This window comes from Neoarius graeffei, chromosome 1 (genome assembly GCF_027579695.1).
Source record: "Neoarius graeffei isolate fNeoGra1 chromosome 1, fNeoGra1.pri, whole genome shotgun sequence".
Lineage (NCBI taxonomy): Eukaryota > Metazoa > Chordata > Actinopteri > Siluriformes > Ariidae > Neoarius > Neoarius graeffei.
The window spans coordinates 53,216,262-53,231,883 of NC_083569.1; the positions used below are offsets into that span (position 1 = coordinate 53,216,262).

The 15,622-nt window shown below is 43.5% G+C and overlaps 1 protein-coding gene across 4 annotated transcripts in view; it reads right to left on the reverse strand.

The window, feature by feature from the left end:
• Positions 1-15,622, reverse strand: part of si:ch73-71d17.2 (RPA-related protein RADX) — a 57,472-nt gene that overhangs the window by 11,030 nt on the left and 30,820 nt on the right. For all 4 annotated transcript variants that reach the window (XR_009655650.1, XR_009655651.1, XM_060934309.1 and 1 more), the window contains exons 5-11: positions 13,466-13,557; positions 13,217-13,342; positions 13,015-13,122; positions 12,724-12,897; positions 3,198-3,319; positions 3,034-3,107; positions 2,877-2,954 (exon numbers count right to left, since the gene is read on the reverse strand). Coding sequence is in view for 2 of the 4 variants with exons in the window: in XM_060934309.1 (XP_060790292.1) it covers positions 2,877-2,954; positions 3,034-3,107; positions 3,198-3,319; positions 12,724-12,897; positions 13,015-13,122; positions 13,217-13,342; positions 13,466-13,557 (774 nt within the window). In the remaining 2 variants the exon portion in view is untranslated. The remainder of the gene's footprint in view (positions 1-2,876; positions 2,955-3,033; positions 3,108-3,197; positions 3,320-12,723; positions 12,898-13,014; positions 13,123-13,216; positions 13,343-13,465; positions 13,558-15,622) is intronic.

Here is a 15,622-nt window from a genome sequence, read left to right on the forward strand (position 1 = left end):
GTTATTATATCATGCACTGTTGTCAGATGATGACTTTCTTGATTGCTCATGTGAACCCCATGCTGCAAACCACAGCATCGCAGACCTCCACTTGCTGTAGCAACCATTTCAACCATATTAAACAGTAAAAATGCAAACACATCTTTTAAAACTAATAGTTAAAACATACGTAGTAGCCCCATAGCACACTTGTTTCCAGTTAAACAGCAAACTCACGCAAGGCGGCAGTGATTTACCAATGAAATCAAGTCATACCTTGCGAGAGGTATACAAGGGAGACAGCAGGTTTTTAAGCAGTAGCGGAGCAAACAGGGGCCATTTGAGACAGAGGTGTAAAATCATTGCAAAATATGAATGCAAAATTAATAAATACTAAATAATAAAGCCAGGAAAGACACAATTGGGGAGAGAATAATATATATTAAAAAAAAAAAAAAAGAGCACTGTTAGAAAGCTGAATACGCTGACTGGACTCATGCGCTCCATGTTGTCATGGTAACGTTGACGACATGTAATGTGCACGCTAAGATTGTATACAGTGCAGGGGCTTCAAAGTTTGGGAGAATAGCAGGGTACAAATAATTTACAGCAGGGTGCAAAATGGTAAAATGTCTGCCAGCAGCAGACATAATGCACGCAAAGCGTGCAGGGATGGATATATATATATATATATATATATATATATATATATATATATATATATATATATATATATATATATATTTCTCATCTCATCTCATTATCTCTAGCCGCTTTATCCTGTCCTACAGGGTCGCAGGCAAGCTGGAACCTATCCCAGCTGACTACGGGCAAAAGGCGGGGTACACCCTGGACAAGTCGGCAGGTCATCACAGGGGTGACACATAGACACAGACCAACCATTCACACCTACGGTCAATTTAGAGTCACCAGTTAACCTAACCTGCATGTCTTTGGACTGTGGGGGAAACCGGAGCACCCGGAGAAAACCCACACGGACACGGGGAGAACATGCAAACTCCGCACAGAAAGGCCCTCGCCGGCCACGGGGCTTGAACCCGGACCTTCTTGCTGTGAGGCGACAGATATTTTATATATATATGAGAAAGAGAGAGAGAGATATATGCAAGTACGAATTTTTCATGGGGTGGGATGGTTTGGAACAGGTCATCTAAAATTGGGATAACATTTACCCGGGACGGGTATTTGAGGCGGGTCGTCTAGCTTAAGCTTGATTAGCATTGTTACGCATGCCAGTGTTTCCCACAGAAATTTTGGAAACTATGGGGGCTGCCCATGGGGGGGGAGGGGGGGGGGGGTTGTTTAAAATTGAGTGATATGTTAAATATTAAGTTATTACTGAAAAACTATTGATTAAAAAAACAGACACTGAGAAATGGTCCTATAAACAACTTTACCAATATAAAAGATTACCAGGACTAAAAAATGCAGAAAAATAGATTTTACTTATCCAAATGCTCCTGTTGGTTCAAAAGTTAAAGTGCAGAGAACCTCACAGCACAACATGAAGTTACCTTAAAATATAATATAAATGCCTCAGCTTTCATGTAAGAAAAAAAACTATTAATACTAGTACTGTGTGCAGGCAGTCTCTCCTGAAGACTAAATTAAACAATAATTATAAACTAATAAAATAAATGGCTCAGGCTTCATAGAAGAAAAAAAACAATTGGAACAGAATCTCACAGTATGATGCTGAAGCTGCCTAAACAATGGAAAATAAAATACCATTTTGGCAAAAACATTGGCATCCATTAATTTCTTGTATTAAGTAAAACAAATATGTTGTCAGATACTGCTGACGTTTTACAGCCCAAAATATGTTCAAAACCCACCAAAATGCACTTGAAATCGCCCAATCTGGCAACACAGTAATGGCTGCACTCATGTCGAGGATGTAAACAAAGTTGATGCGGCAACGGACATACATGACATAGTGGATGTAATTTACATTCACAACTTTTTTTGCCGTCAGAAATATTTAATATTAAATTGTGACTCGACTGACAATAGCCGGCGGCATAACAAGCCACAGATGGCGATTTGCCGCCGGTGACCGGCTACTTTTGAGACCGCTGACCGTGTGAAAGCTCTCCGCGCTAATGTGAGCGGCTATTTAACCCACCGTTCCAGCTCAACACAGCTCCTTTTAGCGATGGTGTGCTTCAGCCTATTGCTCGCAGAACGTTCTCGTTTTTCATACTTACAGTGGTGCTTGAAAGTTTGTGAACCCTTTAGAATTTTCTATATTTCTGCATAAATATGACCTTAAACATCAGATTTTCACACAAGTCCTAAAAGTAGATAAAGAGAACCCAGTTAAACAAATGAGACAAAAATATTATACTTGGTCATTTATTTATTGAGGAAAATGATCCAATATTACATATCTGTGAGTGGCAAAAGTATGTGAACCTCTTTACTCACTATTATTCGACGCGCTATCCACACTCTTCATCGCACTGCCAACACAACCGCTAACCTCTTGACTGCCACAGACTGCATAAACTCGGCGGGAACTTAGAAAGTAGAACTACGGTAGGCGTAGTGGACAAACTGGACCGTTGCATACTTGCCGCGATCATCGGTGATTGAAGTTTTTTAGCAGGCAGACAACAACGCAACCGGCACATTTTTTATTAATGTTTTGCAGGCACTTCTAGGAACGGACTGAGCGGATGTAAGAATTTTAGACTTGGATAAATTAAATTTTAGACCTGGGATGAAAATGTGTGTGTTTTTTAGACATTTTAAGGGCTAAAATTTAACTTTCTGGATTTTAGACTTTTTTAGACCCCGCGGGAACCCTGTTATCTGACAGCTGTCTCTCTCTAGGGCGTGCGCACTCTCGCAGACTCACTTGACATACACATTACCTCTTCCTGGAGCTGCTGCTGGAAGTGCCAGTGGTAAAAAGCAATTTCCTCTTTGCTGGAGTTTTAAAAGGGTCAGACCTGCAACACAAGCAATAGTGCAATCACAAAGCATGTATAAGACATGTTATACACAAATACATAAGAAATGAACACAAACCCTTCTCTTTGTCTTGGCACTCTGGGACTAAGTTGAGCTGTCAATGGGTCAGAATTCTGTATTCTCGTCGTATCCTGATAGAGAGACACAGAAAGATCAGATTATAAAACCGTTAATTGATTAAATTAAATTCAATGTGTGTGCGTGCGCGCACATGTGTGTACCTGTCTGCTGTGGTAGCGGGCTGCAGTGATGGTGCACTGAACAACGAAGCGTTGTCTCTCTCTGTAATGCAGCCTGTCACACTGCAGTTTCATTTCTCCCCCACTAATCAGACCTGCATCATCTGAACAATACAAACACGCACAATTCCAATGTTTTAATGCATATTTATAATATATTCTTAGTGCTTGGACTACATATACATTTTAAGTATGTTTGCCCAACAAGTTGTACACACTTGTCACATACATTCCTGTCACGACATACAAACATCTCCAGACCATCATATGGATGAAAACCTGTGTTCTTCACAGAGAACAGTGCTGCCCATGTACTGCAATTTTGTATTCCACTAATGGGTATAATAATTTCTCTAGATTTGTTAAGAAATCATTTTTGCAACTGGTTATTTTTTTTCAACACTCTGTAAGCAAGCACAGCTCTACTTTTGTTGTTTTTGTTGACACTGCTAGCATATTCCCTCCCTCAGCAAGTATTTCCATATCTGTCACAGTGTTCTCAACTGACATGAACTTTGAACATCCATCCATTATCTGTAGCCGCTTATCCTATTCTACAGGGTTGCAGGTAAGCTGGAGCCTATCCCAGCTGACTATGGGTGAGAGGCGGGGTACACCCTGGACAAGTCGCCAGGTTATGAACTTTGAACAATATATTTCAAATTAATCTGCAAGCAACATGATAAAAAAAATCATTTTGTCACACAAGGCAGAGGTTTCTCAAGGATTCACATCCAGTCTATATGTTGGGTGGCACGGTGGTACAGTTGTTAGCGCTGTCACCTCACAGCATGAAGGTTCTGGGTTTGAGCCCAGCAGCCAACGGGGGCCTTTCTGTGTGGAGTTTGCATGTTCTCCCCATGTCTGCATGGGTTTCCTCCAAATGCTCCAGTTTCCCCCACAGTCCATAGACATGCATTTAGGTTAACATGGGGACAGCTTTGGGCTGACCCCCAACTGCTCCCTGGGTGTTGTAGCATAGCTGCCCACTGCTCTGGGTATGCATGTGTGTGTGCTCATCATTGCTCACTTTTTTTTTTTTTTGTGTGTGTGTGTGTGTGTGTGTGTGTGACAGTTACAGGAGAAAAGGTAGAGCAGAAGCTGAAGGAGAACAGCATAAGGGAGGTCTGGGAAGGTATGAAAACCATCACAGGCCACAATACAGAGTCGTTGAGGGGACAGTGGGGAGGGCGAACGAGTTGAATGACTTCAATCGGTTCACCCAGCCCACGTCCCCCCCATCCTCTCCCTCACTGCAGCCATCTCTCCTTCTTCCCTCAACACATCTCCCCCCCAGTCATCACAGCAGCCCCCTCCTCCCCTACCTCAACACAGACTCTTCCATGCATTACTGCAGACCAGGTCAGAGGTCAACTGAGGAAGCTTCACCCCAGGAAACCAGCAGGCCCGGACAAGGTGTGTCCACGACTACTGAAGACCTGCACTGCTGAACTGGGTGAACCACTCCAACGCATCTTCAACCTCAGCCTGCAGCTGGGGAGAGTGCCAACCCTCTGTAAGACATCATGTATCATTCCAGTTCCCAAAAAGAATCGGCCCAGCGAGCTGAACGACTTCCGACCGGTGGCACTCACTTCACATCTGATGAAGACATTGGAGCGGCTCTTCCTCAGCCTCCTCAGACCCCAGGTACAACATGCCCAGGACTGTCTGCAGTTTGCGTACCGGGCAGGTGTTGGTGTGGAAGACGCCATCCTCTACCTGCTACACCGAGCCCACTCGCATCTGGATAAGGGAAATGGCACAGTGAGGATCCTCTTCTTGGACTTCTTGAGTGCCTTCAACACCATCCAGCCCCTATTGCTTCAGGACAAACTGAACAGGATGCAAGTGGACCCCTGCCTGGTCACCTGGATCTCCAGCTACCTCACTGACAGGCTGCAGTACGTCAGGCTGAAGGACATCACGTCTGACACTGTGATTAGTAGCACCGGAGCACCCCAGGGCACGGTGCTGGCCCCTCTTCTCTTCACCCTGTACACTGCAGACTTCTGCTACAACTCAGAGCTGTGTCACATTCAGAAGTTTGCCAGTGACATAGCCATCGTTGGGTGCATCAGTGACGACAGAGAGGAGGAGTATAGAAGCCTGATGAGGGACTTTGCTGTGTGGTGCAACAGGAACCATCTGCAGCTCAACACCTCGAAGACCAAGGAGCTGGTCATTGACTTTGGGAGGTCCAGACCAAGGTCACGACCAGTTCTGATCGAGGGAGTCGAGGTGGAGGCTGTGGATTCCTACAAGTACCTCGGGCTGTGGCTGGACTGGACTTGCAACACCAAATCACTTATACAGGAAAGGACAGAGCAGGCTATACTTCCTTAGGAGGCTGCGGTCCTTTAAACATCTGCAGGAAACTCCTGTGGATGTTCTACCAGTCTGTGGTCGCCAGTGTCCTGTTTTACACCGTGGTGTGCTTGGGGGGGGGCAGCACATCCAAGAAGGACGCATCCAGGCTGGACAAACTGATCAGGCGGGCCGGCTCTGCGGTCGGCATGAAGCTGGACTTTCTGGTGATGGTGGCAGAGAAGAGGTCTATGGACAAACTATTGAGCATCACGGACGATGCCAGTCACCCCCTGCACACAGTCATCAGCAACCAGAGGAGCCTGTTCAGTGACAGAATGCTCCTTCCCAAGTGCAGGACGAACAGACTCAAAAACTCCTTTGTCCCTCACACCATCAGACTGTACAACTCCTCTCTGGGGGGAGGAGGGGTAACAGGAGGACAGAGGACGGGAAGGAGCAGTAGGCTAGCCTAACAATAAGCAATACCGGACAATGTGCAATATAATGTGCAATATCTTTCCTGCTACGCCCCCCCCTTCCTCTCTTCCCCATATCTTATTATTTTATATTTGTGTATGTAAATCTCATCTCATTATCTCTTGCCGCTTTATCCTGTTCTACAGGGTCGCAGGCAAGCTGGAGCCTATCCCAGCTGACTACAGGCGAAAGGCGGGGTACACCCTGGACAAGTCGCCAGGTCATCACAGGGCTGACACATAGACAGACACAGACAACCATTCACACTCACATTCACACCTATGGCCAATTTAGAGTCACCAGTTAACCTAACCTGCATGTCTTTGGACTGTGGGGGAAACCGGAGCACCTGGAGGAAACCCACGCGGACACAGGGAGAACATGCAAACTCCACACAGAAAGGCCCTCGTCGGCCACGGGGCTCGAACCTGGACCTTCTTGCTGCGAGGCGACAGCGCTAACCACTACACCACCGTGGCACCCTGTATATGTAAATACTTAATTTATTTTAATTTATCTAGAAGTTTTCTCTATTTCTTTTCTCTGTTTATCTGTAATGATGCTGCTGGAATCTTAATTTCCCTGAGGGAACCCTCCCAAAGGGATCAATAAAGTTTTATCTAATCTAATCCAATCTAAATGCAGAGGACAAATTTCATGGTGCTTAAGGGTACACGTGACACACTGTAAATGCACCTCAGTCAGCATAGTTAAAGACATAATAATAATAATAATAATAATAATAATAAATTATTATTATTATTATTATAATACACTGCGGGCGGCACGGTGGTTAGCGCCGTCACCTCACAGCAAGAAGGTCCGGGTTCGAGCCCCGTGGCCGGCGAGGGCCTTTCTGTATGGAGTTTGCATGTTCTCCCTGCGTCCGCGTGGGTTTCCTCCGGGTGCTCCGGTTTCCCCCACAGTCCAAAGACATGCAGGTTACAGTAGGTTAACTGGTGACTCTAAGGTGGTGTTTATATTAGACCGTATCAGCGGATCATCAGATTAACGTTTTTAAAACGATTCGCGTGCACACAGCAACGCCAATACACGGATACGCTAATCACATGACTAATTAGACGGCACGCAAGTTGAAATGTGCCAGTGCGGCTCAGCGCTTCCTCCTCAGCGGCTGCGCTCCAAATCACTCCGCCCTGAACAGCGAGTGCCCTCTGGAGGGTGCGCACTCTGGCCCTGCGCAGCTCACAGAGCGCGCGAGTGAAGCGCACGAGCAGTGATTCGGGACTGAGCCGCTGTGTGTGTGATCCCAGTGCATATCGGGCATGTGCAAGTCACTCACCACTTGCAAGTGGAAGGATGACAAGCCTAAAGACAATCATAACTACACAATGGGCAGTATTTGCATCTTACCATGAACAACATTAAGAATGGCAAAGCAAAGCATTATATTCATACTTTTATACTCTTTAATGAAAAACGAAAGGTGAAACAAGGCGGAAACAATAGCAGGAAGTGAAGTCCGCGCCGTTTTTCAGCAGTCGCGTCACATGACCAACGTGGCATGAACAACGCCAGCGAATCAGGAAGGTGGATGTCACAGTGACGTTGTCCAATGACGACGTCAGCTAGAGCTCAGCACTGCGTTTCCTCATATCTCAATGTTTACACAGCACCGGATCAGATACGAACTGGGTTGAATACGTGGGCCCTGGCGGATTCAAGTTGTTCCGCCTGTGGAGTCGTTTCCCGGCGTTTTAATGTGAACGGACAGTGCATCCGCGACAAAAACGAGACGGATACGGTCTAATGTAAACACCACCTAAATTGACCGTAGGTGTGAATGGTTGTCTGTGTCTATGTGTCGGCCCTGTGATGACCTGGCGACTTGTCCAGGGTGTACCCCGCCTTTCGCCCGTAGTCAGCTGGGATAGGCTCCAGCTTGCCTGCGACCCTGTAGAGCAGGATAAAGCGGCTACAGATAATGAGATGAGATAATACATTGCACTTATTAATTCTCCCAAATGGGTTTTTCAGAATTAATTTACATGAAGCTTCAAATTAAAATATAAAGAAAACTACATCCTTAATTACAATATATAAAAATTATATAATGCTCGAATAAATGATGCAAAATAAAATATATGCGTATGTACAAAATTAAAATCAGTGTCTTTTCAGTTCTTGTCTTGCTTGTCTCTTGAAGGGAGTGAGTGTTGTCGCATTCCTTACTTCCGGTGGTAATTCTTTGAAAGAATTTACGGCTCTGGAAAAAAAAAAAAAAGACGCGCTGCGCTATTGCAGTGCGACACTTAGGTACATTTAAGAGATCCTTGCGTCTGGTATTATACCTATGAACATCAGAACATTTGGTAAGCCTTATACTTAAATAGTTAGGTGCTAAGTTATTTAAACATTTATAAACCATAGTAACATCACACAGGCATAACATATCTACAGTCAGTCAAACAAGCTTATTTAGTATAGGAGAAATGTGGTCATTTTCTGATATTAGTAAGTACTCATGCAGCAAAGTTTTGCATAAGTTGCAGCTTGTGGATATTTTGTTTGAAAGTTCCAAACCAGACAGTAGAGCGGTACATTAATTTGCTAAAAGAGTTCAAAATTACATACAAAACTTCCTTGGAGAATAAGTGACGGACCCTACTTATTTGACATACTGTAAACTAGACAACAGTGATGAAAACAGTGCAGAAATACAATCAGTAAAAGTCAGGCTAGAGTCTAATATAATGCCCAGATCTCTTGTGGATGGTATGGGTGTTGGCTGTTTGCCCAGGAAAGGTAGTGTGATGTCAGATAGCCGGGATGCAAGTTAGCTCACTCCAAACAACACGAGCTTGGTCTTGTCGGGATTAATCAGATGATGGTTTGCACAGCACCAACCTGCCACAAGAAGAAGGTCTTCATCTACCTGGCCGAGGCATGTGTTGAGGTCCTTAGTTGAAAAGGACAAGTAGATCTTGGTGTCATCAACGTACGACTCGATGTTACTAAACTTGATTACTTTATATAGATCGTTCAGATACACGCCAAACAGCATGGGCCCTAATTGAACCCTGAGGTATCCCATGTGTTATTGTAAGAAGTTCCAATAAGGATGTCCCTACTTGAGTACGTTGTTCTCTGTCCCTTAGACAGCTGTCGAACCAGCGAAGAGCCCTGTCAGAGGTACCCAAGCTTTGCAATTTACTACTGTAAGTAGTGTTGAATGACACAGACTGTCAAAAGCCTTGCTCAGGTCAATAAGCACCATCGCAGTGATTTGCTTACTGTCCATGGCTTGGAAAATATGATCGGTAACTAACACTCAATGTTTTGGTTGAATGAATTTTCTGATTGCCACTCTGATGTGTCGAGAGACGATTATCCCGGGCCAGGTAATCATCAAACTGACGCATGGCAATCCGCTCAGCAACTTTGGAAAGGACTGGTAATAAGGAAATAGGCCGGTTGTTACCTGGTACTTCATGGTCTCCATCCTTGAGGTGAGGAACCACTTCACTCCTTTTCCAGGCCTGCGGAAAGGTGGAACTTGAAAATGAATGGTTGATAATATCAGTTAATGTAGGCAAAATGTGATCAAGACAGTCCTTAACTACTGAAATGGGCACTTTGTCATACCCCGGGGACTTGTTTGATGGCATGGTCATAATCGCCTCTCGTACATGCGCACTAGAGACAGATTTAAATTCAAACAGGTCGTCGTCAGCAACAACAGTGGAGGGGGACGCATATCAGCCAACCCTTGTGAAGTCGCTAATTCTGCAGATTTTGTTGCAGTGACTATTCCGGTTGAGACGAAAAACTTGTTAAATTCATTTGCCAAGACGCTAGTGTCCTTGGTGTAGTGAAGTCTTTGGCTTGACTTTGCTGGTAAGGCGCTGCGTATTATTTTCCACATGGCACTACTGTTTCCTTTGTTTATCATCAACCGCTGATTGAAATAATCCCATTCAGCTTCCCTGAACGGCTTCTTGATATCCCGTCGTAATTTCGTGAACGCCTCCCAGTCCTCCTGGGAGCCGCTTTTTCACGCCTTCTTGTGGAGCTGGTTCCTTGATCTTATAAGGTCCTTAATTTCCATGGTGATAGCTGGATTGGACTTGCGCTTTAATTTGACCATTTTTATTGTGAAATAAATTCTCATTATTATTATAAACTCATACATTCTGCTCATTTAAAGTAAAGTATTCTGATTCTAATCACTGACAATATTCAGAATAATACAATCTGTAGGCTAATAATTCAATGCATGCCACTTACACCATGGACAATGGCATAAGCGATATAACCGTATTCAATCACTCATTATCAACCAATATTGTGCCGTCAACATGGAAACGTGGCAAAGTAACATCTTTATTTAAAGTTGGTGATTGCTGCGATCCAAACAACTATCGGCCGATCACTATATTACCAACAATAAGCAAGATCCTAGAGAGAGCTGTTCACATCCAGTTGTACGACTACATGAATGCAAACAAGCTGATATCCTTTCAACAATTTGGATTTCGTCCCAAGCTCTCTACTGGTGTTGCCTTATCACATTTTACAGACAACATCTTGAATAACATGGACGCTTTACAGGGGCAGTGTTTCTAGAGCTAACTAAAGCTTTTGACACTGTCGACCATTTACTACTACTACGTAAACTTGAATACCTGGGTCTTGACCAAGATGCTCTTGACTGGTTTAAGTCATAACTCACTGATGGAACACAAGTAACATCTATTGGTGACGTCATGTCTACATCTGTACCAGTGACTATCGGTGTACCTCAAGGAAGCATCCTGGGTCCCCTACTATTCATCATTTACGTTAATGACCTACCATCACGTAGTATTCACAGCAACATCACTTTATATGCTGATGATAGTGCTGTATTACTCCTCAAGCGATGCCAAAGATATTGAAGATATCCTGAACAGTGATTTACTCACAGTATCCAGGTGGTTCAAGGACAATCTACTAACACTCAATTCATCCAAGTGCAAGTTTGTGCTCTTTGGCAGTTCTCAAAAACTAAAGTCCATCAGTAATCTGACCATTATTGCTGACAGCAATACCAATGAATGCACTGATTCTTTTAAATATCTAGGAGTAACTGTGCAGCAGAATACGTCATGGTCAACACACGTAGAAAACATCTGCATCAGAGTCAAGCAGAGGATGGATATACTGAGACATGTCAAAGATCTTCTACCCAGACACGCTAGGATCACACTGTGTAACAGCCTTATCTGCCCACTATTCGATTATGCAGATTTCATCTGGGGTGATAAAAACAACTCCAACATCATGAACCAGCTACAAATTCTCCAAAATAAATGTGCTAAATTGATACTGAATGTTCCAGTATACTCCTCGTCGACTGATGCTCGATGTGAACTTAAGTGGAAAACACTTAAGCAACGTCGTACCCATCATAGAGTACTACTGGCCTTCAAATATCTTATTGATAGTGACATCAAAATCAAATACAGCCAGGACTTCCATAGCTACTACACCAGGAAAAGAAATGATATTCGCTTAACAAAGACCAAAAAGAACTGGGGAAAACAAACACTACTACAAAGTATTGGCCAGGACTGGAACAATTTGCCAAGGGACCTACGTTCAATTAAAAGTTAACATATTTTTGGGGGCGTCGTGGATAAGGCGCCATACCATAAATCCGGGGACCCGGGTTCGATTCTGACCCAAGGTAATTTCCCGATCCCTCCCCGTCTCTCTCTCTCCCGCTCATTTCCTGTCTCTACACTGTCCTATCCAATAAAGGTGAAAAAGCCAAAAAAAAAAATCTTTAAAAAAAAAAAAGTTAACATATTTTTAAATCGAAAGATAATTATTTAACTTCATAATTGTAAACATTTGATTTGGAAATCTTTTTTTTGTGTGTGTGTTATTTGTGAAGATTTCCTTTTTTTTTCTGTAATTGTGATATTTTATAGTCAGGACCTCAATGAAAATCACGCTATGTGACATGAGTTTCCTGAATAAATATTATTTTTAAAAAAAACATGATTTGTTTCAATTCAAAATTGTTATCCCCGTACTGATGCTTGGCTCAGCTGAAAAACTGGACTGTGAGTATCTGTACTGTAGCTAATATTAAACAAGCAGTCTAATCAGTCACTTTGCAATCAGTTTAAAGGCCTCTGCATGCTCTTGCGACAAGGCTTTCGCAGATAGCTTTTCGCAGACAGTTGTAATTTATTGTTGAGCGGGGAGTAATAGGCGTGCGCGATGTTATTCACCGGCACAACGCAAGGGGGCGCGAAGTCGCTAGGAGTAGTTGGTGGGTGTGGTTAGTGGAGTGTTTATCCTCCGGTTACTTATAATGACTAGAACTTTTTTTTTATAATGACTAGAACTGGAGTCGTATAGATGTACGTACTTCCTCGATCAACCGCTCTTCATGCTGCTCCATCTTCGCTCGTGTTTTTAAAAATGCCAGTCGTGAAAACAAAAACCGGGAAAGTAGGGAAGCGGAAGTGCGTGTACAGCGGGTAGAGTGGACCAATCAGAGCCCTCTTGTCTGCGGCGCTGTCTGCGAGGCTTCTGCGGTGGTCACAATTTTTGGGAGGTGCGCGCAGAGCGTCTGCGAAGGTGGGGGGGCTACGCAGACGCTATCTGCGACACCGTCTGCGAGGACTGGGTTGTCAGCATAAATTGGCCTTAAGGTGAAGAAAGTTGCCCACCTTGTATTGGAGATAAAATTATATATCTTTCTTACCTTGTTGGTTTTCCATAAAGCTTTGTAGAGAAATAGGCAGGGGAGGATAGCTGAAGTATCCTCCAATCACAGCCCTGTCCAACATGTTCGCCTCATCCACTTGTTTCAACCACTGCAGGAACTGTCGGACTGGACGGATCCCTCTGTATGGCATCACAGGGCGGGAGCCAGTGCCTGTGTGCCATCAGACAATCAGGCCTCAGAAAAGCAAAAACATGTGCATTATGTTTTGAAAGCTAAGTGGGCGAACAAGAGTGTGTGTGTGTGTGTGTGTGTGTGCACGCGCGCTACCTGTGCAGTACACCTGGGTAAATGAAGTGTTGCTCAGATACTCAAAAGTTGTAGCACTGCCAACTGTATTTCTTATTAGCTTGAGCCTCGTACAGACAACCAGTGCCACTGAAAATGAGGAAGAAAAAAAAAAAAAAGATTTTAAAGATAACACTTTCCATTATATTAAATGTGTAGCTATAACAAAAAGATGTGTGATTACGTGGATGGATTCGGCTTTGAATGTCTGGCTGGGATGTTGAAAAAAGCTTGATGGTGATTCGCTGATCTGTGGTCCCATCTTCCAACTGGAGCCATCGGTACTCTTCGAATTCTGACCTCCGTCCATCTTAAAACAAAAACAGTGGACTTCAGAATACAGAAACGGCTGTGCACTTAAGTCACACTGTGCTACTGTAACAGGAAACACACACCTGATTATTTTCACTTAGTGTGTGTGGTGCTGCCTTACCCTTACTCCTGATTCGTTCTTGTCGTCCCGCAAAAACAACCACGCCGATAACATCACAGATGGTGCTCTGAGGAGAACTTTGTAGATCATGCCTGCAGAAGGCATGATGCACAGTGAACATACAGGTGCACAAAATAACAACCAAAGAACTATGAATGTACACTATATTGCCAAAAGAATGTGGACACATGACGAACCACATCCAGATGTGCTTGGTGAACATCTCATTCCAGATTTAGTCCTCCTTTTGCTGTTATAATAACCTCCACTTTTCTGGGAAGGCTTTACACTAGACTTCGAAACGTGGCTGTGGGGATTTGTGCTCATTCAGCCACAAGAACATTAGTGACATTTTAGATAATTGAGTGCTTCCAACTTTGTGGCAACAATTAATGAAAGGCGGATATTATGGGTGTGATGGTCAGGTGTCCACGAACATTTGTCCAAATAGTGTATAATCTTTAGAGGACTACAAATAGCAGTTCTGCAAAAGTCAAATACTGACCAGGTACAGTGTCTTGCAAAAGTATTCATCCCCCTTTGCGTTTGTCCTGTTTTGTTGCATGACAAGCTGGAATTAAAATGGATTTTTGGAGCGTTAGCACCATTTAATTTACACAACATCCCTACCAATTTAAAGGTGCAAATTGTTGTTTTATTGTGACACAAACAAACAATAAGATGAAAAAACAGAAATCTGGAGTGTGCATAAGTATTCACCCCCTTTCTTATGAAACCCCTAAGTAAGCGCTGGTCCAAACAATTCACTTCATAAGTCACATAATTAGGTGATTAAGATCCACCTGTGTGCAATCAAAGTGTCACATGATGTGTCACATGATGTCTGCATAAATCAACTTGTTCTGGAAGGACCCTGACTCTGCAACACTACTAAGCAAGCAACATGAAAACCAAACAGGTCAAAGTTGTGGAGAAGTATAGATCAGGGTTGGGTTATAAAAAAATATCCCAGGGAGCTCTATTAAATCCATTATAGCAAAATGGAAAGAATATGGCACCACTACAAACCTGACAAGAGAAGGCCGCCCACCAAAACTCACAGACCGGGCAAGGAGGGCATTAATCAGAGATGCAACAAAGACACCAAAGAAAGAGCTGCAAAGATCCACAGCGGAGATGGGAGTATCTGTCCATAGAATTACTTTAAGCTGTACACTCCACAGAGCGGGGCTTTATGGAAGAGTGGCCAGAAAAAGTCATTGCCTAAGAAAACATGTTTGAAGTTTGCTCAACAGCATGTGGCAGACTCCCCAAACACATGGAAGAAGATTCTCTGGTCAAATGAGACTAAAATTGATCTTTTTGGCCATCATGGGAAATGCCATGTGTGGCGCAAACCCAACACCCTGAGAACACCATTCCTACAGTGAAGCATGGTGGTGGCAGCATCATGCTGTGGGGATATTTCTCATCTGCAGGGACAGGAAAGCTGGTCAGGACTGAAGGAAAGATGGATTGCATTAAATACAGGGCAGTTCTGGAGGAAAACCTGTTTGAGTCAGCCAGAAGTTTCAGACTGGGATGAAGGTTCACGTTCCAGCAGGACAATGACCCTAAACATACTGCTAAAGCTACACTGGAGTGGTTTAAAGGGAAACATTTAAATGTCTTGGAATGACCTAATCAAAGCCCAGACCTCAATCCAACTGAGAATCTGTGGCATAACTTGAAGATTGCTGTACACCAACGCAGCCCAACTAACTTGGAGTTGGAGCAGTTTGGCCTTGAGGAATGGGCAAAAATCCCAGTGGCTAGATGTGCTAAGCTAACAGATACATACCCCGAGAGACTTGCAGCTGTAACTGCAGCAAAAGGTGGCTCTACAGAGTATTGACTTTGGGGGTGTGTGTGAATACCTATGCACACTCCAGATTTGTTTTTCATCTTAATTACTGTTTATCAGAGATGGACAAAGTACCCAACTTCATTACTTAAGTCAAAGTCCAGATCCCACTGGTCAAATGTTACTCCGATACAAGTGAAAGTTGTCCAGTCAAATTTTTACTTAAGTTAAAGTACTGAAGTACTTGCTTTTGAAAATACTTAAGTATTAAAAGTACATTTTCTGTCAATGCATCGTTGTATTATTGCCACAACGCTTACAAAACCTAATGCTGTTACCAAAGACAGAAATGT